The sequence below is a fragment of the Callionymus lyra genome, chromosome 6, assembly GCF_982586985.1.
Source record: "Callionymus lyra chromosome 6, fCalLyr1.hap1.1, whole genome shotgun sequence".
NCBI classification, from domain to species: domain Eukaryota; kingdom Metazoa; phylum Chordata; class Actinopteri; order Syngnathiformes; family Callionymidae; genus Callionymus; species Callionymus lyra.
This window is the reverse complement of record NC_141823.1, coordinates 28,476,641-28,502,950: the sequence shown is the minus strand read 5'-3', so window position 1 is coordinate 28,502,950 and position 26,310 is coordinate 28,476,641. Positions and strand designations below refer to the sequence as shown.

The window sequence follows — 26,310 nt, the reverse complement described above, 5'->3', positions numbered from 1 at the left end:
CACTCACAGATATGTTTATTTGCCATGACTTTCCACAATCTGGCTGATGTCTTTAACCATTTAAGTTCATTTGTAAGGGTCTTTAGTTTCGCTGATCGGAAATACAACCAACGTGAAAAACGCTGCATCATGATGTAGTGACTCACTTTTGAAAGGAAATGGAACTCTGCGTTATATACTAACTCAATTAATCAATTTCAAACAGGGCGCTATCTAGTGGCCTTTCAAAATGAAGACACAGCAGATGCCATCAGTTCTATACACACAGAAGGTGCAGTGGTCTGAGCAAGTTTACCCTCTGTTTTGGAATAGAAAGAAACATTAAAATTAACAATTCCTTGATATTTTTTTTAAACTTGTAATCTGTCGTATGCATAATAATTGGCCAAGATATACATGCCTTTGTCATGGCTACAGTAAAACAATGTGACTTAAAGTCAAACTCTCATCTGATGAGGATGGAAGGTCACAGGTCAACAGTGAAAGAAGCCCACAAGAACACGTTGTCAGTTGGTGCAGCAGTGTTGATGTTTACTTGGTACAAAAAAAAGAAAAAAATTAAGAGGCTGTTTGTTTTAAATAAATGTATATATATTTATATAAAAAGCTTTTACCCACTGAAGCAGAACCGACTACCAAGATTTGTCATATAATGTAGAATACAGTTGAAGTCAAATAACAGAATGGAGCAACGAAAAGGTCTGACCAAGAACAGGAAAGTAAATGAAAGGTTAAGTGCAGCAGCGAATCCTTCCTCGTAGATTCAGTCTAAATGTTCTTCAGATATATCACCTCTAGTTGTGTAACATGCAGACTCCATGTTGCTAATGCTCAAGCACGCTCGTGAGGAGCTCAAAACAGCCGCAGGTGTGCAGGTGGTGTTGATCCACTCGTAGTGTTTTCTTTTGAAAAGAGACTACATTCATGTCACTGAACAAGAGTCCACATAAAAAAAAGGGAGGAGGGTGTGTCCAAATATATTAGATGATTAGAAGGAAGGGGTTTAGTTTCTGATCCGGGCCGGACACAGAAACACTCACAGACACCCACAGACACACAGTTACAGAATACTGCATCTTCTACTATCAACAGGAGGGGGCGATGGGGAGGCTAGCTGCCAGAGAGGGGAACACACCTGCAATGCTACCAAAGTCTCAGAGGTCCAATAACTTTTTTTTTTCTTAATCAGGAAGTTTAGTTCGTGTGCTTCTCTGTAGCATCTCAAACAAGGATGTCTTTGATTGTTTTAATTTGGTCTCTGCATGAGGAGGGGGGGGGGGTGTGAACATTCCATGTTGTGCAGGTGTTTCAACATCTCTTCTCTTTTTGGCACCGCAAGAGTAGAACAAGTGGGATGATGGGCTCAGAGTACACAGTGGGTGGAGGGCAGCAGGCTGGTGGGGGGGCTACTTTTCTCCCACCAGTTGAGCGACGTGTCCTCCTCCGTCTCCATTCGTGCTGACGTCCTTCTCCGGCTGCTGCTGCTTCACCTTCTTGGACTCGGGCTCCTCCTGCACGCCCCCGTTCTGTCGCTTGGTGGGCAACAAGGCTGAGGCCGACGCGTGGGCTGCGAGAATGTGGAGGGGGTTTGTGACTGCAAATGACACAAAATAGATTTTTTTTTAAAAAAAACATCAACAATGGGTTCCTCAAAACCAAACCAGCACTCGGGCAGGAAGACTGTTAGTTAAATGACATGTCAAGTTCTAAATAAAACAGTCACACGGTCTTGTTAGAACAATCCTGTAGATTGAACTCTGAATCAAACCTTTAGAAGAATTAACAAATTTATGATACTGAGATCCAATAATTACTGATCAATGCAGACTGTGCATTTTAGAGCCAAGTAGGAGGCGCCCCCCAGTTTAAAAATGAATGGAGAGAGTGCCATCTAGTGGACTCTGAAGATACGGCTTCATGAAGCTCCATCAAAATAACATTTCACATTCTGAGCCATTAAGCAAACAAGTTTATACGAGCCAAACCAGATGACTCTACATCTGAACCTCTCTGAAGGCGTCACATTAGTTACTGGAAAAGTGGGCCGATCCAAACGATGGTCAGCCGTATAATGTAAGTAAGTAAGTAAGTAATTATTTGTAGAGCGCTTTTCAAGACCGGATCACAAAGCGCTTAAACAATCAAAAAATACCCAATAAATAGATTCTGGTCAGTTTTCTGCAGTGTTGTACTAGAGAAAAGTCTTTGTCAAATACAACACCCAGGTTCCTCAGGCTCAGTTTGACAGACTGACCTAAGTCACCCAAGTACTGAGGGATCAATAAAGTTTTACCTTACCTTACCTTACTGACTCAACCCTGGAACCTCATCATCAGGAGCAATAACCAGAGTTTCAGTATCGACTATGTTGAATCATCCAGCTTGGATTAGATTTAGTTTGGTTTTCATTCTAAGTCGGACCTTTATGACATAAATCTTTATTAGGCCAAAAAGCACAGAAGGACAACACTTGAGTGAGTAACTAAGTAAGTAATTAGTATTTATAGAGCGCTTTTCAAAACCAGGGTCAGTCTTAAGGCTTTAGGCTATTGTGACAGAAGTTTTTCATAAAAATGAATTCTCGGAATTAATTCATGAATGACATTTGTAAGGTGGGCAAGAGGGTTTATCTTACCACTGTTGGCTGCCGAAGTAAGAGGCATCAGATGAGTTCCATTCTGTGTGATGGCCTTTATTGGAAGTTGGTGCTGGCCCAGTGGAGCTTGTTGCAAGATGGTGACGGTCGTCATGGGAGCAGACTGGGAGCTCTGGATGATGCGACCCACTCCAGTAAGAGAAGATGCCGTGATTGTCGGAAGCGGCTCCACTTTGACTGCAACAGAGCGCACAGGAGTTAGTCACAGCGATGACGCACCAACTCCACACCGACACTCACCTTTGACCTCTTGATGATTCTGTCCTCCGTTCTCACGAGGTTCTGCTTTTACTGCGGAGGAGTGCAGTCCTCCAATCGTTGCCATGGTGACGGCAGGAATCTGGTGTACGACGTGCAGCTTCTGCATGACAGAGGCCGCAGTGGTCACGATGGTCGGGGCGGCCATGGTGTAGGTGACAGGCTTCATGGTGGTCTGAGGCAGCTGGTGTTGCACTGCGATGAGGACAGGCTGGCTGGTGAGCGGCGAGCCTATGGGACCAACAGAACCAGGTATGACAGGATGTGCTGTAAGAAGACATGTTGTCCGGGGAAGGCCTCCAACTTTACCTGGGGAGTTCTGGGCAAAGTGGGCTTCCTGGATGACGGCCAGTTTAGGCTGGACCGCCGTTGTGACAGTGGTGGGGGGAGTGACTGGAAGGGCTGTGTGCTCCGGCTCCATGGGGATCGGAGAACCCTCTCTGGACAGACTCTCTGGAGTCTGGACCCCACTCGAGATGGCCGACAGCCCCCCAGTGTGGTTGGGAGAAGCAGGTGCGCTCCTAATACAGAAACGTCAATATTTAGAATAGTTTTTTTGATATTAAGCTATTGAGACCAAATACAGTCGTTAATGACTGATGACTAGGTTGACATGACCAATGATTTAAGCCCAATTAAAAGTATTTTCATTTACTATATTGATGTAAAATGTAGAATACCTGGAAGAGAGTGGTCCAACTGGGGTCCTGAAGCAGGGAACTCCCCTGGGCCTACGTTTCCTGAAAGCTTGGTCCACTAGTTTGCCCTCGGATGAGGGATCGATCCTCCAGAAGGAACCTTTGCCGGGCTCCTCCTGAGAGCGGGCCACTTTGATAAAGTATCGGTTCAGGGACAGATTGTGACGAATGGAGTTCTGAACAAGAAACACACAGAAAGTAAATTTCAGACCCAACAGACTTGCAGCTCCAATGTATTACCGTTTAACAGAATTCTGTATTTTTCTTATTGCATCTAACCAAAAAACGCTGGGCCACAAACCTGCCATCCTTTGTCAGCCGTCCTGTAGTACGGGTAGTTCTTAGTGATGTGGGTGTATATTCCATTCAGTGTCAGCTGCCTGTCAGGAGCCATTGTGATCGCTTGCACAATCAGTTGGGCGTACGAATAAGGGGGCTTGGAGTCGTCCTGACAAGGATTACACAACAAAACAAATGTGAATTAATGATTAATATGTTCAACATCAAAATGACAGACCATCTTGAACTCATTTCTATCTTTAGCTTCTCTTAAAGGTGCAGATCCTCAGCAAACACTTGAGTCATTTTTAGACTTCAATCAGAACTCGGTCTCACTCTCATTTTCATACACTCATACTTCCTCCCTCCATCTTTACCTTTGGACTGTCTTCTCCCGATGCTTCCTTGTCATTGTCCAACTGGGAGTTATCGCCCATGAGGTCAGATGCCAGGACGCGAGAGGACCTGTAGCTGGACAGTCCCGCCCCTCGTGGACTGGATGGACAAGAGTTTGCGGCACTGAAATACAGCACAAAGATGTTATTGAGATTAAGTTTAACAACGACTTACTAGTAGCATTTTGCAATAAAAGCAATTAAGACCTAAATTGTGACGTTAAATAAATGCTCATTTTACAACATACGTCTAAACGAATACATAAAGGTTTCTGCCTCAACCGTTGGTCATCCAGGACAAAGTCCAACATCACAGCAAAGTTTACAAACCGCTCTGGGTAATGATTCGGCACCTGAGCTTTGATCCTGTGCTATAATGCTGCAACAGGTGTAAATAACGTGATAAAAAAGCCATTGATTTCAAAATGGTGAAGATGGATCAGTCACTGTTCACGTGGGGAAAAACAATTATGACGTACATAGTCTTATGTAGAAGACCGTTGTGTGACACAGAAGACTGCATGGCACACAAGTAGGAAAAAGTCTAAAGCAGTGAACAGTAATGAAAATAATTTGATTCTGCCTGCCACCATTTCAACTTCTGTACTGAGGTCTTACAAACACATTCTATTGAAAGGGGCTTAAGATTGTGTAGCAATTTTCTAACAAGCCGTTTTAGGTGACAACTTAAGAACAATAATGATAACAAAAACAATATTGAACTGGGCTCAAAAAGATGTAACTTTGTAATAGATTCCTAGGAAACCATGATGCCCATATACCTTATGGTGCCTGTGGGAGAAGGCAGTGGGCTCATGAGGTGAGCAATGTTGTCAGGAATGTTGATGGTCAGCGGGGAAATCTGAGGTTGAACTGGCTTCACTGGAGACTCGGATGCATTTCTCTGTTCTCGCTTTTCAATTTTCAGTGCAGTGAATGTGATCTTTATGTTAGTGCTGGGGAAGCGAAGGCAACACCTAGAAAAACAAAAGTGTGTTATAACGGTGAGGATCCAAGCACAGACCCCGTCATCTGCCCCGCAACAAGACGCTTGGCTGTAGAATTTTAGAAAGTTTAAATATGGAGGTCCTTGCTTTGGTCCTCCTTGAGTATTACATAACCAACATGCCTAATATATACTTAATGGTTTTGGCTGTTGGGCAGTTATGTAGCCTAAGAAAACAAACATGTCTACAAGTAATAAAAATACTTTTAATTATTAAGGAAAATGTGTAATGTTAGTTTTAATATAAGAAAGTTATATTTCAACGTTTATCTGTTTAATACAGAGAGATAAATGTGAAAAATGGCAAGATTTGTATTTTAACACAAAAACATTGAGCTCATAGTAAGTATTTTACCATAACAAATAAAACAATCCGCCATTTTGAATGTGCTCCTGTGTGGTTTGTAAAATAATATTCATTTAAAATGTACATTACAGTAAAAAAAAAAATACACAATGCATGCGTTACCGCAAAACGAACCAAATTATCATTTTAAAATAATAAAAGAAAATGTTAAAAAGCGGGGCTACGGCGTGTCGTTTCATCGACTTGACCCACATGTTTACGTTCGAGTGAATATTCCACACGCGCAGTCGCCTGTGTGTCCACAAGCAGCAGCTGACGTCACAACAGGACCGGTGACGTCAGCTGCTGCTTGACAACACGTGCGTCGCTGCTGCGGGACAACACAACAACAAAAACACACACAATAATGTTCTCTACTGTATAAACAACCGCGTGGTAGGGGGTTGTGTTTGGTGTCGCTTACATTCGTGGCAGCTGGAGAGGGGGTGCGCCTCTCCTCTGGAACACTCCATCCACAAACACCCCGTTTTTACCCAGACACCGGAGGTAGAATTCCCCCGCGCCGGTGCCATCTTCCCCCGCCGTGAAGATCTCCAGGTGCCGCCGGGAGATGAAGCTGGAGTGGCCCATGCTGACGTCCACCGATCCCTGCGAGGAGTTGCGGCCAATGGTCACCGACTTCTTCTTCATCAAGTACTCGAACTCTCGGCCCGCTAGCCGGGCTAACGCCGACCCCGACACCCCGCTCATCATCATCACCGCCATCTTCTCTCTCTACTAGCCGCGTTTTCGGGACCACGTGAAAAAAAACGCCACACAGGAACGCGGAAGTACGTGGTTCTGCTTCAGGACAAGCAACACGGACTTGTTTTCCCAACCCGTGCAAGAATTCGGCTCGAACCGTTGCCCGACCGGGGGTTACAGCGGCACCGAGCCACCGCCGCCAAGAGGTGGAAAAAAGAGGGGAGAAACTACAGCCAATGAAAAGCGGACAAACGGACGGAGCCTTAGACTGGCGTGCTGGGTAACCAATGGGGTTCGAGTGTTAGGAGGCGGATGAGTGACGTCCACCAATGGGAATCAACATAAAGGATAGCCGTAGCGCGGAGAGGTCGGTTGCACTGCAGGCTGACACGCAGAAATGGAGTGGGAACGAAGATGTGGCGTGGAGTTATTTGTACTGGACACATTAAAAACTCGTATTCTTGTGAAATATGACTCGTCTGCAGTATTAGTTATTATTTTATTTTATCTATTTTCATCCACTCTGCTTCTTTACAACTTATTTATTTTTAATTCACATTGATCTTATGTTGGGTTAATTGTATTAATTTGCAATGATCCTGCTAAATACAAGTTGACGAGCAACTTCAATGAATGCTATTTTTTTTCTAACTTCATAAAATGTTAAATCTTAGAGTTTATAAGGTGTAATGATGCACAATAGATAGAACGCATACAGTCGGTTAGCGTCACACACACCCTTACTTAGTCCATTCCCTTTTGAGATCCAGCCCGGATTCTTCTAGCAACCACTAACCCTGCCTTGTTTTTGCATCCACGCTTGTGTTTATATGTAGCGCAGATGTGTGTGTGCTCCAGAACAAGATGTGTGTGTGCTGCAAAACGATAATAGTTCTCAGTCCTCCCTCGGTACTGTGCTGCCTTTATGACGAGTAAAGCGTTGTTTTAACGAGGTCAATTTAGAAAAATCCAAAATATACAGAGACACATGTTTGAAAAATAGTCGCATCCACTATTTAATAATCAAAGAGAAAAACAACTTTAAATGGTAAACATTAATAGTGTAGTAGCAGTGGTAGAAAGTGATACATTGACAAGTTTTAAAAAAAATAAAATAAAAACAAAGAGCAACTTTGACATCTGCCGGACAAATGTTGTAACTGCATGGACCCTATACACCATTGAAATTAATTTAGTATTTTTATTTTGATAGGTTAAATTCGATAATATAGGACCATCACAATGTACCTGGTTTTCTGTAAGCATGTCAATGTCAGATTAAACTACAAATACACATTTTTTTATTTATATTATATTCATTTTACACTTGCGTGGAACCCCTGGTATCACTGAGCCTGTCTCCACCTTCTGGGCCTTCTTTAAGGCTGTAACTCTGGCTGATATTTCGGCACTGGTGAACAAGATGAAACCCTCACCTTGCTCGCCCTGACATCCTTCTGTGTAGGCTCTTTATTAAAGTGTTTGATGTAATTGGCCCCTGGGTTACCAAAATGGTAAACCTCTTCCTTTCCACAGGGAGTTTTTCCTAATGCATTTAAGCATGCCATTGTAGAGCTTTTTGAGTAAAGGCTCGCTTCCGGACCAGATAAGTGAAAGCCTTCCAGGCTGTTGCTCCTAAGCTTTGGAACGATCTTCCTCTCCCTCTGCGTTTGATGGATCTACTGACTCCTTCAAGAAACATCTTAAGACATTCTAATTTGTGCAGGCTTTTCCTTGATTTTCTGGGACTCCTGTGTTTGTCTTATGTGTATGGACTTTTAAAGTATTTAAAGTATTTTTGATTGTTAAAGCACCTTGTGACCCTGGTCTAGAAAGGCGCTTTACAAATAACCTCTACTTTAATTGACATATTTTGCTTACAGTTCTCTTTCATGATACTCCTGATTAGTGTAATTTTTCTAGACTAACAAACAGTTTACCATTCCGTAAGATGACAGTAATCATGCAGGATCTTCCTCCACACAAATAGCCATTACTTTAAGCTTTATTTACTTGACACTTTGTGACCCTGGTCTCGAAAAGCGCTATATAAATAAATATTACTTACTTACTTACTTACTTACTTGGATCTCATACTGAACAATTCACCTCTATAGTATTTGACCAAACCACAAAATAGGAAACAATAGAATTTTTTTTTTAAATTTTTTTTTAAAAAAGATTGTTAACAATATTCATTATTATTTTGTTTGTGTTGGACACACTTGATTGTGGACAATCAAAATAAAGATCTATCTAATGGTGTTATTAAATAATTAAGGAATTAAAGAATCTAAATAAGCAATAGCAAGAAATAGCTGATGCAATTGACAATGATCTACATGCAGTAGGTATTTAAAAAAAAATAGAATTAAGTACTTTTTTTTACTAGAAAAAGGAATATGGATTTGGAGGGACATGCTTGACTGAAAAACTATTATTAAAATAGAGTTTGAATATAAAGTAAAGCAAATGTATGGTGTTTAGAAATTAATCTCGAAGGAATATTCCATTTAAACAATTCTAAAATGGAAATTGCAGACACAAAAGTTCATAGTGGCTATGATTGAACATAAAACACAATTCGGAAAAAAACATGTTGACAAAATGTGACTACATGTGAAATCACAAATATTAAATGTAAAATTAATTTACAACTCACTGATGCTCACTTTTTTTTAAAATTGTTAAGACATATGCATTTATGTGGATTAACATTTAAACCTCAACTGATTATTATTTCACAACAAAAAAAAAGAAAGCGGGCTATTATTCTCATGATTCGAAGTTTGGAGACTAATTTGTTAGAAAACAAAGCAAACCATGTTTAAAGCAAAAAGTAAAACACTACCAAACAGTGTACATACGTTTTCTATAGAGTGTGAGAAGATATCAGTTGAGAGTTAGATGCAAATTTGTGTTAACAAAAGCAATAAAAAAATGTTTATTTGTATCTGCCTGAAACCTTTTCATTCAAACTGTAAACTGTATTTCTCATTCTGTTGCTTCAAAGCATGTAATTTGACTGGAAAAAAAACTTCTTCAGGACCCAGTCTGACTGGTTTCGGTTTGAAAGGGCTTGGCATCCAAAGTCAAACAATACAATCCATGAGCTCCCTTAGTATGTGCCCTCTTCCTCCCCCATCCAGAGAAAACCAGCAAATCCCAGAAACTCAATGGAGCAAAGACCTTGACAAGGAAGACCAGCAGGCTGAACATATGGACCGAGATATGCAGTGTAATCCATGACAGAAGTGGATGATCAGGCAGCGATTTGAGACAAGTAGTGGTAAAAAGTGGTAAACATTTGGTCTCTTTTGAAAGTCACCTGCAAGTGACCTGGCGCATAATGTAACTCTTTCATTCCTAATCATATCTACATCCATTTTTTCAAGATGAAGAGTTTATGAGATGAAATTGAAAAAAAGGGTTGAATTTTCTACAAGATAAACTACTGTTGTAGAATAACAACTGCGCTGCAGTCCACCGTTATTGTTCAAGACAACTTAAGAACAATAATGGTAACAATAAGTAAAGACAGAGATAGTATTGAATACATTTGTGAATTCTTCTGTTGCGCATTTGTGAACATTAAGACTGATCAAGTGGTTTGTCCTGCAGAGATTCTTCATAGAGCTCTTCCACTCAGAAACTTGGTTCTGGGACTGTACTTCTGAAAAAAATCCTGCAGACAGAAGACCAATCAGAATAAACCGAATATAGGAAAACAATTCAACAAATTGGACAGAATCAACCAAAAAAAACGGAACAAATTATAACATTATCTGGCCCGAAATAGAGACACACATACAGTAGTGGAAGAAAAATATATATCTTCAAATGTTTTCTTATGTATGTCTGCTCCACTAGTAACATTGAAGGATTTGGACATATATTTTGATGAAAGGGATGAATTAATTATTGGTATAGATAGATAGATAGATAGATAGATAGATAGATAGATAGATAGATAGATAGATAGATAGATAGATAGATAGATAGATAGATAGATAGATAGATAGATAGATAGATAGATAGATAGATAGATAGATAGATAGATAGATAGATAGATAGATAGATAGATAGATAGATAGATAGATAGATAGATAGATAGATAGATAGATAGATAGATAGATAGATAGATAGATAGATAGATAGATAGATAGATAGATAGATAGATAGATAGATAGATAGATAGATAGATAGATAGATAGATAGAACTTTATTGATCTCCTTCGGAAAATAGTTTTTCCAATTAGAACACAGCAATACAGACGATAATTCATAAAAATAAAAATAAGAACAATTTCCCGAAGGAGACCTCCTGAGGGATCAATAAAGTTCTACCTAACCTAACCTAACCTTAGAACAAGTTTCTATTAAAAAAAAGTGCAAGATGACACATTATAAGTCTAAACATAAAGAACATAGATCAAAGACAAATAACAAAGACAAAGGATACAAAGATTAACATAGAAGAGTCATACTTTCGCTCCACTCCTGCCCCCAAACTCAGAATTGTACAATCTCATAGCCTGAGGAATGAATGAGTCCCTGAGTCTATTAGTGTTGCATCTGGGAAGGAGCATTCGTGCTCAATCTGCTTCTCTGCTCACTGATGACAGTGTTGAGAGGATTACTGTCATCATCCATGATGGACAGTAGTTTGTCCAGTGAGCTCCTCTCAGCAACTGTCACCAGTGAGTCCAGCTTCATGCCAACCACAGAGCCAGATGCCAACCAAAGAGCCAGCCTTTCTGATCAACCTGTCCAACCTGTTGACACTCCTCTTGGACACATTCCCACCCCAACACACCACAGCGTAGAACAGGACACTGGCCACCACAGACTGGTAAAGTAAAGTAAGTAAATTTGATAAACACACTTACTTACATACCAGCTCACAACATTCACGTTCTCGCAGCGGATGATGAAGAACTAACTTCGGAGTAAGCAGCTGTTTTTTCCACCATTGTTTCAGCTGTGAGGCCTCCATGTGCTTTTGAGGCTCCAGGAAACTGTGGAAGCTGCGCTCAGTGGAAGCCGTGGGCGCTGGTGATCTGGAGAAGCTGCTCCTGGCCAGGGCTAAGAAGGGGTTTGCTATCATGAAGCTGTTGGTGATCATACTGTGCTCCACATGTTGGCCAGTAAAGATATATGTCTGGGAGGCCTAAAGCTGACTTTCTCCATTAAAATAACATTACTGCACATTATCCCACTGCATTTTCTTTTTCTTTTTTTTATTTGCCTGGCGGCCATGACATGGTTTTCTAGTGTTGTTTTGGTGCTGGGTTATCGTCACTGATGTGCCCAAGACTGCAGTGATTTATTTGGGCCTTTTAAATTCCTGTGAATGTCATTGGCCCTTTGGGGTGTATCAAAAACATTGAAATGTTTTGTGCTAAATGGACTTTTGCTACTTTGCATTTTGGTGGTCAGTCTGTTGGCTGATTAGCATTTGGCACACCTTAGGCAGGTTTTTCGGAACCCAGATGAATATGGTAACCCTGCCATTCCGTGGGTTACGTCTCCGTTGAAGGCAGAGGCAGTCAGGGTGCCCCTTGAGCCGTTTTCAATTCTTGACAAAGGTTTTGTACATGTTGACCTAGTTGGACGATGGTGAATCAGACCACAAGGTAGCCACGGGTGGGTCCTCTGTCCTCAACAACATCTGCATACATGGCTTGGGTTTCTCATTTTCAGTAAGCTATCCTGGACCACCGCTGACAGAGGTTCACAGTTTATATCAGACCTGGTGACGGCGCTGTCGCGGTCTCGGGTCACACAGGTTCACTTTACTACAGCGTACCATCCTAAGGCTTTGCATGAACGTTTTGACGTGTTGCTTTAGGTCTCATTGCTTGCTGTGCTCTCGGATTGTAAATCTGATGGATCAGTTTCACTGCAGACATACAGATATGGAGTGTTAATAAAGATGTGACGTGGATTTATTTATACTCGACTTATTAAAAACAAATTTTGTAGTGAGGACATGTTAATCTAATCATATCATGTTAATATTTGTAAGTAAGTAAGTAAGTCATTTATATTTATAGAGCGCTTTTCCAGACCAGGGTCACAAAGCACTTTAACAATCAATATAAAACAAAAAAAAGATATACTTAAAAGGTCAAGATAACACCAAGAACAACACAAGAGTTCCAGAAAATCAAGGAAAAGCCTGCACGAATAAAAGTGTCTCAAGATGTTTCTTGAAGGAGTCAGTAGATCCATCAAACACAGAGAGAGAGGAAGATCGTTCCAAAGCTTAGGAGTAACAGCCTGGAAGGATTTCTCTACTCTGGTCCTGAACCGTGTGCGAGGAACCATCAGTAGATTCTGATCCACAGACCTCAGAGCCCGAGCTGGGGTGTATCCTTTTCTTTGTGCCATTTCCTTTGATCAATGTTCTTTATATTTTCACTTTGTCATCCCTTGACCTTTGTTCTTTTTATTTGCAAAGAAGTCTATCCATCCATGTTCATTGTTTTTCAGGGACGCACATAGAATATAACTTGTATGGCCGGCACTGAGTGTGTTCTCTCACTGAGAGGCATTTTGGTCAGGGGTGTGGCATGTGTGTGTATCTATATATTTACTATGCGCTTCACTATTGCTCTCTGTCTTCTGGCACACACTTAAAAAAGAGACTTGTCTGGCGACAGGAGTTATTTCTTTTAGTATGTCTGTTTTATCAATTTAAGAATGGAATGATACACAAAAGACCAAACACATACAGTAGGTTGGTGTCGCACATCCTTACACAGTCTATTCAGATCCAGCCCAGCTCTTTTTAGCAACCACTGTCTTGTGTTTGCATCCATGCTTGTCTGCATATGTAGCGCAAATGTTTGTGTGCTCTAAAAGCTCCCTTAAGTTTTGATGACACTACATCTAGGTTATCTCAGATGGAGACTAGTCCATCTACAGTTTAGAGGTGGATTGAATTGGTGACCTGGTGCTGTGAGAACCACCTGCAGCTCAACGCTCTAAAACAGTGGGGATGATAATGGACTTTTTTGGAGAGTTCCAGCCACCCCCAACCCTCTCATTCTCTACGGCTCCATAGCTGACATTGTGAAATGTATCCATAAGCCTGGTACCAACCTGACTGGAGATTTGAAGTGGAAGATGAAGAACTCTCAGAAGCAGATGTTAGCTGAGGAAATTCCACCTCCCACGGACGATGCTGGTTCAGTTTAAAATTGCCACTACAGGGACTACAATCACCAGCTTCATCAACGTGTGGTACTCTGCTGCAACAGCTACAGCAGATTATCCATTCTGCTGCGAAGGTGATCGCAGGTGTCACCAGGATATTGAGGCATACAGGCAGGATCATAGCTGACCCCTCTCACCAGACCACCCCCTGTTCCAACCACTTTCCTTAGGCAGGAGACATATTGACCAGAACTTCACAGTTAAATTCTTTGTACCCGTATAATTTCCAGATCATGCAGTTTTTAATGAAATGTACTGTATTTTATTTATATTTTGCTTAATTCATTATTTACATGCCACTTTATAGTAATGTATCTTATATTATTTTAAGTTATCTTATTGTTTTATTTATATTATTTTAATTATTGTATTCTGTAATGTCACCACAGACACAAAAAATCCTGTGTTGAGTTTACAACACTGGCAATAAAAGTTCATGATACCTTGAAATAAAACGTTATTTTATTCAGGAAAACTAATTTCAATGATACATTTTTTAATAAAAGCTGGAATAACAATAAAGTAGCAGTGGTAGAAACTGATACTATATACGTATACTTGTATATATTTTAAAGAGCAACTCTGCTATCTGCTGGACAAAACGTATTACTGCATGAACACTGAACAGTAAGCCCCTTAAAACACACTTTTGTTGGCAGAATAGCCATTCATTTTCACATCAAGAAAGCCTGCAGTCTCTGCAGCTGTAAGTTTACACATATTGTCTCTGGCGAACTTGTGTCTCAGAAAGATGCAACTTTTAAGCCTTTTGTTTACAAAACAAGAAAAAGTTTTATAGAGCGGAACAGTGTTCAAATAATAGAGTTTTGATACACAAGTCATGCAAAATTAAATCAATTCTAACAGAAATTATAAAAATAAATTAGGTAAAAAATGTCACATATTGTTTCTTTAACTCATGTGAAATAACAAATACTTGAACATCCATTTTATTTAGTTCATATTTTTGTCATTTGTTCAGATGTACAACAAGTGTTGCTTTCTCAGTGGACTTCCATAGAATGCTGGCCTAACCTTTAAACATAGACAAATACATTTTAAATGAGTCACATAACATTTATTTTGTTAGCAACGTTTCAGATCTGACAAAGTAACCAAGAGAACGTAGAGGCAGTGATAAGTTAATGATGCCTTATGATACAGCATCAGCTAACAGTGTCATCATCTTGAACGGCCACTAGATGGCACTCTCTTCTCTGTAATCTTTGACTGTGATCTACTAATTCAATAAAGCCTGACATCATTTTCTTTCACAGTGCCACCTAGTGGAATTTACAGCATCAGCTGCCTCATCAGGCCTCATCAACTCATCACCACTTACAGGTTTATAAAATAATATGGGTAAATATTAAGTCAAGAAACAAGGAGCAATTTTAGATTTTTACCTGGAGAATTAAAAAAACTCCGGCGCCGAATATCAAATGGCTGCCTTGGTGATTGTCTCGCTTTTTCCACTTCGCCACAACAATTTCCTGTTTTCTTCTTGCTTCACTAAAGCGGATTCTCTGATTCTGAAATAGTAGCCGAACCCACTGCAGTGAGTCGCTGTACGATCGTGACAACAGAACACCATGGTGACAATTATGCACAACATAATCCATGTCCCCTTTGTTACAGCAGCACTGACTCAAACAGTGTCATGTTCAGTTGACCCAATGTGTGTGTGTGTGTGTATGTGTGGTAGGTGTGTGTGTGTGTGTGTGTGTGTGTGTGTGTGTGTGAGAGAGAGAGACAACAAGTAATGGAAAGACACATTAGGTGTGAGGTGGAAATCTGAACCCACTGGGGACCGGAGGTTATTGTGACACCTCAGAATCACTCAGTGATTAAGCCGCAATGACAATTGTGCAGAAGACAAACATGAAATACACACTTGCTGCTCACTGGATTGTTCAAACGTGGAAATAAAAATGAATATGGAGTCATTTAATGACTTCAAGTTTAAATATTAATTAATTAATTAATATAACAGTGTCAAAAGGCCTAAGAAGCGGCTGCACCACATTCTTTGATGGACAGATTATACGTAGCACTGTAACAAAAACTTATGAATTCATTTCTTGTCCTGTTGTGCTGCCATGTGTTGATGGGACACATGCAGGCTCCTCCCCCACACAAATACCCGTTCTTGTAAAATGAGAGCACCTCCAGACCCACTTGCTTAAGGACCTAGTCCGACTGGTTTCTGTTGGAAAGGGCTTGGTGTCCAAAGCTCAGATTCCACAACAGGAAGTACAGCGAACAGGTGGATGACCAGTTACAAGGAAACATGTTAAAAAAAATAAACAAGGGACGATCAAGCTTGTTTCTCAATGTTTGAGCTCATTATTAGGCGCCATCGTCATCCATCCCCGGCTTCATCATTCTATGAAAGAAAGTAACATGAGCCAAAAATGTAAAATAAATGAATAAAAAAAACCTTCAAATGAAATTCCACACCTGCAACTGCAGCTCACGATGAGAAACATAATCGACTTGTGGTGAATCTTCATCGGGGAAGAAGCTCCTCCGTAGTCACCTCCAGGTTTCCCAGGTACCAGAAGATCCACAGCACCAGGCTGAGGAAGATGATCAGAGGCCCGGTGAACACCAGGAAATCCCAGAAACTCAACGGGGCGAAGACGCCGACGAGGAAGACGAGCAGGCCGACTATATCCATGAAGAGGGCGATGAAGAAGAACGGCAAACACCGACCGAGATACGCAGTGTAATCCATGACAGCAGCAGGTGAAGAGGATGTGATTCAAGACACAAGTAATAAGATGTTTGGTCTCTTGTGAATGTCGCCCGCAAGTGAGCCGACTGGAAATGGAACGCTCACATTCCTCATCATATCTACATCTCATTTTTTTCAAGATGACGTGTCGATGAGACAGACTGGATAGGCAACAGATGGTGTTGAACTTTCTACCCTCTTTTGCCAAATACATTCAAATGTATGTTGTGTAACAAACACATTTCTAGGCATAGATCTCTAACAATTATGAAGCCCAACACCTTTATATGCAAGATCTTTACTACCGTTTTATATGTTGCTTTTATGATTAAAAATAATCCGAGCAGATAGGGACATCTAACATAACATTTAAAACCAGTCACGACAAAGTTGTTTTTTTCCTCAATTCTTTATTCCAGAAAAAAATAAATTAAACAAATAAGCACTTAAAAAATAGAACAATTTGCTATATACATTATTAAGACCTCTCTCATTTGTGCAAAACCCTAAAATCTCAGTCAGAGCATCATGGCTTTAAATTCCTGAAGAAGAAATGGTCAGTTCAAGGTTTCAAAAGTGACTTGTTCTGGAGAGCTTCAGTCTTTTGGATGATTGGAACAGGAACTCGGTTATATGACGCAGACTCGAACCTATGGGAGAGAAAAGATAGATCTTTAGTTTTGTGCACCAGAAGACAACACATTTAATAATATTTGTTAAAATAACACTCAAATAAATAAAGCTGCTTGATGGTTAAATAAATGACTGTTCATTCATTTTTCACAAGACTTCCATTTTCCTCCCCAAATCAAGGACTATTAATTAGCAACTCGTTTCCCCAGCTTTGCACTAGTAATGTCCAAACTGTTTGCTTCGTTCAGTTAACCTCTGGAGACTGCAAGGCCACAACTTTAGATTGTCTTAATGGCCCACTGATTGAATTTATTAAAGCCGTCGTCTTCGAGCATCGTAAATCATTTCTGTTTCCATGAGCACTGACACTGCATTAACATTTCTTTGAGGAAATGAATGGCAAGCGCAATTAAACTCACAAAACAACATTTACTCTTTCATTTGTCTTGATAATTCAAGCATATAATGTGGAGTAATAATAATTAATAGGTTTTTGTTTGGTTGTCTGTTCTCTCTCGGTCAGCACTGGCTTCCTCTTGTAAAGATGTTAACCCATGAGTATTATTATATCACTATACAAGGCAAATCGATAGAAATACGTCAGGGTAAAATAAATATCAATAAAAATAATAAAAAAAAACTCTTTATAAAGGTAAAAATAAAATAACTTCCGTAACCGTTTTTGCTCTATTTAGAACATATCCAATAGTAATATCAGCATGTATCTGGGCTTCCATTACAATGTCTCGTCAAATAAAAGTGATATTTCTCTACATTCTGGCAGATGCTGTCTGTGTTATTTTCTGTCAGTATTATTTTGAGGTGAAATTGTGCGAGACCACGTGCATGAGACACTTTCAGTGGGGAGTTCAGGTAAAGTACTTGCTTGAAGTTCTGTGAATAAATAATTTACAAGGATTTACAAATTGGATCAAAACCATCTAGTTATACAACTTGACTCATCTATCAAAAGTCTTATTGTCCTTTCAGATTACCAAAGAATTGTCATAATTTATCCACCTCCTGTCACAGTGTAGTGTGAGTTCTCTGACTTTTTTCTGCCCATTTTCTTTTTAAGGTAACAGTAAGGTAACCCCAACAACATGTCTTTAGACTATTCAAGCTGCTGCACCCCAGTACCGGACACTACCTAAAGTGATACTAACACCTCCTTTAATGAAGCAGTGCTCGCCCACTCTCACGTGAAACTGTTGACATGTTTGACGTGGGTGTGGCTGCCATCGGGATGGTGGAGTCGAGGATTTCTCAATTGTTTTCAGACCACAGATGTTTTTATCAGTCCACTGTAGGACTATAAAGTAGGTCCCCACCTAAGGACAACATTGCACACATGCTGCCTCTCCCTGACTCACAAGTGCTTTATACCTTTGAATAATGTTGATGATGTGTGTGTCCATCATATTTTTTTTATGTCTTAACTGTACTTATGTAATACCAGGCTTAAGAGTCTTATCTGTATGTTGTAATGGAACACGTGTATGATGTGACGTAAAGAAGAAAAAATACATTTCCCAAGAGATCATGGGGTTATATCTTCTCATCTATCTAAACGTTGACACTGTTCAGGGGAGTTTGCGAGGCAAGAACTGGGAGCGGCTGCAGACCTTCATACAGCAAGAGGCGCCAGTCTTGGAGTGGCCAGCTCAATTCCCGGATATCAGCCCTATTGAAAATATGTGTTGGAATTTTTGAATGGAATTCGTTAAAGATTAGCCAAACAGGACATGATTGTAAATATTAAGGAACACGGCTCGAAACTAAAAGATGATTATATGGGGTTGTGTTCTAACATCGATTCTAACTGCTTCTACTTGGATAACCCGTGTTATAAAACACTAAGGGTTTCCAAGACAGGAATAATTTGAACTCTACAAGGCGACCGTTGATGATTGTCCATGTGCAAAAGCTCAGTGCTCTCACACTCTAGGTCTATATCCGAGTGTTTTTTTTTGTGCCATGAACAGTTGTAAAAGAGTTTTTAGAATATTTTTTATTAATGTGATTGTATGCCCCGTTGGCTAAGTGCTTGAGACCTGAAAAACACTCAAGGATTTAGTTTTTAATCAAGTTATTTGTTTTCTTGTAAACAACAATTAAGACCAATATATCCTGATGTGACAATTTATTTGTATTACTATATTTAAATCAAAAATAATCTCTTGGCCTGGAGTATGAAGATTTAAAATCCAAAACACATTTCAGGTATAAGGAAGCATTACATTCAAAAGGAGTGTCAAGAGGGCCGACTTGCTAGAGAAGCCAAATGCCAACAGATACCGAACACTCTTACTGATATACACCTGAGCTCTCAACAAAAGAAACCTGGTTAAACAACAACATGGAAGCCTTCCAGATCAATTTGTGGAATCAATTACACTTTCCGGACTAGTGTCATCCTGCTCCATGATTTGGCTAATGTTTTGTCTTTAATGATTCAGAGGTTTTTTGCCAAAATTGGTAACAAAGGCCCAGCAAAAAAAGCAACGATTACTGCTGCTGTGTTGCCGTCATTCCCAGAAACGAATGCGACTCTATTCACATTGAATGGAATCACATTGAATATCCCTGAACCCACAAATCCTTGTCACAATCATCTTCATCATTGCCATGTTTCATAGGGTTCACATGAGAAGCAACCAAAGCTTATGGTTATGATGATGATCATTTACTGCATCTGAAGGTCAAATAATTATGTTTTCTGTTGATCTAGTTTAGATTTATTTTTATTACCACGTGTTTTACAGAGGTAAGGTTCTGTTCAGCAATAGAAATAGGCTTGTATTTGTTTTTCGTTTATTAGTCCATCATATGTTCTTTCAAATAAAACTATAATGAACAAATAAAACACTGAAGCTAATATAATACATGTAATTAAAGTTCTAAAAATTAGATCACAAAGAGAGAACTAATATATCTAGACACACATCCACACAATATATATTATATAAAGATAACTATAAAAATTTACCAGCATAAATATCTTTAGTTATTCTCAACCATTTGTCCATAAAAGTTTCAAAGTAGCCCTCTATGAGTTACGCCCGGTCACAGATTTTTCCGGCCCATAGGGCAAGATTTAAAGGGGACCTAATGGTTGTAGGGGAGCAGAGGGCCATTACTGTACAGAGCGTTTAACACTCTTGGACAATCCAAGTCTCCTCACAGCTGTAATATATCCACGCTCCATAAAGCTTAACAAGTATTCCTCTCCTTGCCTCTTTCCGACGTTCCTCACATCAGTTCCTCCAAGTTACATTTCAAAGTCTCACCTTTATTAAATTACTGCCCCTTTTCATGGGCTGAGCTGATTTGAATTCATAAAAACAGTCAAAATTACACGCTTCATTACGTTCCTGAATTAGGCCTTAAAAAGAAAGAAAGCTTAACACTTTTAAAAGTTTTACTTCAATTTTTTGACATTAGTACAGAACACATCAGATTTCTTTTTGTCCTCATCAAGAGTCAGTCTCACCCTGAACTGCTCATTATGCTAGACTTTTTTTTTTAAAACTTGTTTTTCATTCACATTCCCAGTCAGAAACTTAAAATCATTTGTTGAGAAAGAAAAGGTTTTACAGGAATCATATAATGTTCACTGACCGTCCTACAATAGTCAACAAAGCTAATCTTGTTAAAATAATGATACAAATTAGAGTGACAATGTTATAAATTTACTGTGTAATTATGTTGAAATTATAATATTCTGCATCAGCTAGAACCCAAATGTGGTGTCAATACAAGCTCATTTAAACATTTATTTACATTACATTATACATTTAATGAGATTTCCCTGAAGGGAACTTAATTTACTCAAATACATATCAAGGTTCCTAATTTCAATTGAAATGCTTGCTACTCAAAGAGATCATTTATTTTTTAAGACCACAGATGGAGCTTGTGGATGACATTTGATTTATTTGAGAGTGACTTTGTTGCGTATGTGTAAACCAAATACACAAAAATACAATATATCAGTAGATAAGTGTTTGAAGGGCATGACAGTGCACTTCATTTCGGCTCAGCTGGTGGCATTGATGGCTGCTGCCACATCCTGATCTGTTGCATCAAAAGCAGAGAGCAACCAAACATCTAGATTCTTAAAGCAAATGTGACTTTTCCTTGAGAAAAGTTGGAAATAAGAACAGCTGGCGTGTCAGTATGCGGCACAGCAACTCACTCAGGTCCACATCTCATGATCACTATGCAGGTGAGATCATGAGAGAACGAGACTGTGGCCCATTAAAATTAACCACCTGGAACTAGTGCATTGAAGAAGACTTGTATTTAATCACAGAGAAGGGAGGCCTGCCTCCTTACCTCTCCACCACGCTCCTCTCCTGCGGATCAATAAGTACTGCTGAGTTCCATTAAAATGCAATTGCACCTTCAGGCCCAGAGGGTTCCCGGCCCACCACCCAGGTACAAGCAAGCTGACGGCTAAAATAATGCCCGGGACGTAAGGTGAGCAGAGACGGTCAGGCTCATTAATAAAAAGCTGCCACAGGCCAATGCAGATCTTTTCGGGAAAGGGGGAAAAATAAATTTAATTAGTAATATATTCATGAAGGGAGTTGAGCTGGCAGGGTCCCGAGGGGATCAGCTTTATGTGAAGAAGGGAAAGGAGGGGTCTCTTTGAGGAAACCGGCACAGGAGACATCTGATCGCTGACAATAATGCGAGGCATTTCATCATCGTGTCTGAGAGGAGTGGCGCTCAAAGAAAAAGAACCCAGAATGAGGAAGAGCCATCGACCGACACAGACTGGCAGTTATAAAAACACTGTCATAATTACATGATCGATCTTTGTTTGTTTTTCTCAAAAACACATAACAACCAGGAATAAAGCCACGGGACGTTGCCCGGCTCAGCCTCAAAGGGAGTCAAGTGTAAGACCATAAAAGAGCCGTAAACTTTTTTATTATTTATGGGACACTGTAGTAAATGTGCGGCAATACGAGCGGGAGGAAAGGGAGGACACAATATTTCAAGTCATTAACTGATGCCGCAGCCCAGAGTGATATAAATCCAATACTGTATTTTACCATAATAAGACAAGTTCATCTCATCTTGACATTCCATTTGCCGCTAGGTTGAAGGGCGAACAGAGTCATCACAGAATTCCATACATCTACTTTCTTGCCAGTTGTTACTGAAAAAAAAACCTGGAGATACAACCTGTCAATCTGTTCATGGTCCCACCTCCTGGATTTACTACTAAGTCCTTCCTATCCTGATAATAACAACACAAGTTAGTGATTTGTTGTGACTAGTCACATCGTTTATCTTATTCTTAATGGCAGGGACCAGATTACTAAAGAGAGATGATTTCAATTATAGACCAACATCCACAAGCAATCACCAGGGGCCTAATGTACTATGGTGCTTAGCTGCCTTACGTCAAAGTCCATATGTATCAACACTGAAAAGAGCGGTAAAAAGTACATCATTCCAGCAAGGTCTCAAGTTGCCTATGCCCGGATCAGCTGCTCAGATGCACGCAGAGATACATTAGCGATCAATATTGATCATAAGTTAAACCACAATAGTTGTAGTTACACAAGATAATATGTTCATATTCACCAAATTGATGATCTGTATTTATTAAGACAACATCGATTTGTCTACAACAATCACATGACGGCCTTTTACAATGGAAATAAGTGGGCACATTTGTTGCTCGTGGTTATTCCCATCGGCGAGATCAGTGAATAGATGTATATATAACAAGATGGACGCGACGGGGTGTGATGGGCGAAACTATATAGTACATAATAACTTTGTTATGATTTGACATTTTCGATTACATTTAAATTAAACTTTATTTAAATTTCTCACTTTACTGACTTGTTGAGTTTTTTTGGGTAAAAGTGAAAAGGCAAGAAACCTTAGTTTGAATTGCATCTTGTATGCAAGTGCTAATTTGCACTGGAAATTATTTGTTATTTATTTTACTTAAAGAAAACACATTTAACTGGCAATTTAACCAAAGCTGGAAAATTTAACTCATGATTTGAAATGTGTGTAATGTCATTTTCTTGATGTTAGAATTGTTAGCGAAAAAAATTATCCCTCAGAAACCGTCATTGAAGTAAAGGTATTGGTATCTGTATCAGTATTGTAGATATCCGATTGATAACCGGCTCCATCAAAGACGAATGTCAAACAAACCTGACACAATTTGTCCTGTGGCTCAACGCAGCATCCTCAACATTTAAAAAAAGTATTTAAATAAACGTTAATAGAACTATCTTTGTCAATCTGATAATTTTAAACATTAACAGTTTGAATCACCCTAACAGACAAATAGTCCATGTTAGCACAGTCTTTTAAATAGAAGCAATAGATACACGTGTAACACGTTTTGCATTTTGACACCTCACTGGGGATCATCTGTTATGAGTATCTATCATACCATCGCCACTATTAAATTACATCGGTCACATGTACTGTTCCGAGAAGGAAGTGAAAGTACGGACAGAATCTTGGAAATGGTCGGATTGACAAATTTATTTCTAATATATAATGTTTGGCAGAGACACTGCCATCGTAGCCTCAATGACAAATTCCAAAATGTTCCTAAAGCTGATCATCTACTTACTGTATTAAGCCGACTACTTACGTTAGTCTGGTGTTTGCCTTGCATTAATGTTGGTAGATTTGTTAAAACCTGAGGTGAGCGCTTGCTACTCAAAGCATAGGAGTCAACCTGCAACTAAAACTAATACATATCTGCCAATTTTATCATTGCCGTTTGTAAAACAACACAATCTAAGTTTCATGACACCTTGATCCAGAAGATTTTTCAACAATTGCGTCCATTATGGTAAATTTGACTTGAAATGAGTTTGGTAAAAAACAGAAGTTTACTGATTTAGAGTATGTATTTTTTTCTAAATAAGATGCATTATAAGTCTGGTTATATATATTATATTATAAGCTGTTATTCTCACATGATTAACTTCAAAAATTAAGGTTTCACCATCAAATAAAACCTACAGCTAAATGTTAATACACATTTCCTTTAAAGGTTTATTTGTGAAACCATCTACTCTTAAACTCAAACAAACAATAACATTCTAGGCCTAAAGTATATTCACATCATGTAGGACAACATGAAAGAAACCATCATTGAGATGCTGGTTTCACACCTTTGGTTGAATATTGCACTAGTTAGTGAGATGTTGGGTTTGATCTCAACTTGCAATGTTAAACATTTTGAACCATGATGTACATACCGTGTGTCAGAGGAGCCTCTCGGCTTTGTCCTGAGTCGTCTGCACATTCAAGTTGGGGCTCCCCACCACCCCCAGTTCCATGTTCTTATCAGCAGAAGTCCACTCATGACCCCCAACAAACGCCTTGTTGTCGCGACCCGGCGTCCCTTCCCCGTAGATGTCTTCCCAGGTCACCCGAGCGGGCGCCGAGGAGCGCACGGTCCCTTTCGCGTCCCTTTCCAGGGTCTTCTTCCACTCCCCTGCCTCCAGGGTCTTCAGGCTGCTCACGCTGAGCCTCTCCGAGAGCTTCCTGGCCCAGTGCGAGAAGGTCACGTCCACGGAGCTCCTGCGCTCCTCCAGCCGGATGTTCCCCGTGTACCACATCACCCACAGGATGAGGCTCAGGAAGATGACGATCGAGCCCGTGTAGATGAGGAAATCCCCGTAGAAGCGGCCGTCCAGCCTCAGGTTCCCAAAGATCCCCACCAGGAGGACCACCAGCCCCGTGGCGTCCAAGACCACCGCCATGAAGAACAGCAGCGCGCAGTTGCCCACGCAGCCCTGCGCCATACCGGTGGACTGACTCCAAATAACGCGGCCGGACTCTGATGCTTGTTTATCAGGACGCACATGTCCCCCCCCCAGACTCTCAGTCCACCTGCACGGCGTCTACCTGCACGTAAGCCACGCCCACCGCGTATGAGTCACTCCCACTGAGGGCGCCAGATTTCAGCGGGAGCTGCTGTTTCTTACTCTAACCTGGTCCATCATGTTTCTGTGCTAAATTAAGGAATATTCTCTTCATGTTCTATTCGTAAAATAGATACTTTTACGAGCTGCTGGGCCCCACGTCTGCTTGTCCGTGACATCTTTAAAATAAGAGCGCCATCTGTTGGTTTCTGAGAACAGGTGGCTGAAGTTCAAACTGAATTAGTTCAATCATAAAATACAAAAATCGAAACATAAATATTATATAAATAATGTATATAAAAGATAAGATTTATATTGCGAGTTGAGTCATCACTCACCGTGCTTTGTCCCCTAACATAAAAAAACACAATTTTAGATGAAATCCAAATTAAATTACTTGTTAATGATATAAATAGGTTGTATGCTATAAAGAACTCCGACAACCAAACCAATATTCATTCTCTTTACACTCAAATACAAATACAATACAAATGTCTGTTGCCACAGTACAAAACTACAAAAACTAGATAATGGCGTTTAGTATCTTTCCAACAAGTTCAAAAAGTATTTCATTGTTGTTGCTATTTTCTTATTTTAAGCTAACCCTGATCAGGCACCTGATTGGCCGCACCTATGAAAATGGGTTCTGCTACAGTGGTCAGTAGGTTTCTTCTCCAAGAATCGGTAAGTTTCACTGATCCGTATAGAGCCGTGTGATTGGGCAACCTCAAGCTGGTGTTCCACAAAACCAAGTTTCAGTATTGTTTAGAGTGAGCCCTAGTATAGTATCCAGACTAAAGGCTGAGTTCTAAAAAACCCCAAGAAGATAGTTTACATAACACTTCATGTCACTTTCTGTCTTCTACAGATTTACAGAAAAACATTGCAGGAAGATATAGCCAAAGGCTCTCTGCCGAGACAAACTGTAAGAGACTGCACACAATCTATCTTCGGGCCAGTCTGTCAAACTGAGACTGAGAAAACTGACCAGAAACTGTTTCCTTCAACTGAGAAAATCTCTAAACTTATGAAAAATGATGTCACAACACGATCTGGAGCTTGTAATCCATAGGTTTGTGTCTTGTGCCTGCAGTAAATACAAAACTCTGCAGCGAGAATTTTGACCCGCTCTAGTAGAAGAACTCACATTTCCCTGTTCCTTAAAACTCATTGGCTGCCAGTTTCTTTTAAGATCAATTTTCAAATTCTGCTTCTTATTTTCAGAGCTATTCATTGTCAAGCTCCTCCTTACATCAGTGATCTGATCCAGCCTTACACCCCAGCTCGGGCTCTGAGGTCTGTGGATCAGAATCTACTGATTTCTCCTGAACACACTTCCGGACCAGAGGAGAGAAATCCTTCCAGACTGTTGTTCCTAAGCTTGGGAACGACCTTCCTCTCTCTGCGCTTGATGGATCTACTGACTCTTTCAAGAAACATCTTAAGACGTT

The 26,310-nt window shown here is 40.0% G+C and overlaps 2 protein-coding genes and 1 long non-coding RNA gene across 3 annotated transcripts; all 3 read right to left on the bottom strand.

Annotated features, from left to right (window-relative positions):
* Positions 1 to 503: 503 nt before the first annotated feature.
* Positions 504 to 6,745, bottom strand: foxk2a (forkhead box K2a). The gene is made up of 9 exons (XM_087794596.1): positions 6,063 to 6,745; positions 5,069 to 5,263; positions 4,269 to 4,410; positions 3,914 to 4,060; positions 3,595 to 3,788; positions 3,224 to 3,435; positions 2,897 to 3,145; positions 2,636 to 2,833; positions 504 to 1,594 (listed from the first exon to the last, which is right to left on the bottom strand). The coding sequence occupies exons 1-9, from the start codon at positions 6,362 to 6,364 to the stop codon at positions 1,407 to 1,409; spliced, it is 1,827 nt and encodes a 608-aa protein (XP_087650722.1). The 5' UTR covers positions 6,365 to 6,745; the 3' UTR covers positions 504 to 1,406.
* Positions 6,746 to 14,498: 7,753 nt separating this feature from the next.
* LOC148078032 (uncharacterized) lies at positions 14,499 to 16,373 on the bottom strand. The gene is made up of 2 exons (XR_015711433.1): positions 16,025 to 16,373; positions 14,499 to 15,950 (listed from the first exon to the last, which is right to left on the bottom strand). It is a non-coding gene; the product is annotated as an uncharacterized LOC148078032 (long non-coding RNA).
* A 432-nt stretch (positions 16,374 to 16,805) lies between these two features.
* On the bottom strand, positions 16,806 to 24,739 carry LOC148078031 (transmembrane protein 238-like). Its single transcript, XM_087793463.1, has 2 exons — positions 24,191 to 24,739; positions 16,806 to 16,951 (listed from the first exon to the last, which is right to left on the bottom strand). Exon 1 carries the CDS (start codon positions 24,737 to 24,739, stop codon positions 24,197 to 24,199), a length of 543 nt encoding a protein of 180 aa, XP_087649589.1. The 3' UTR covers positions 16,806 to 16,951; positions 24,191 to 24,196.
* Between the last annotated feature and the right edge of the window lie 1,571 nt (positions 24,740 to 26,310).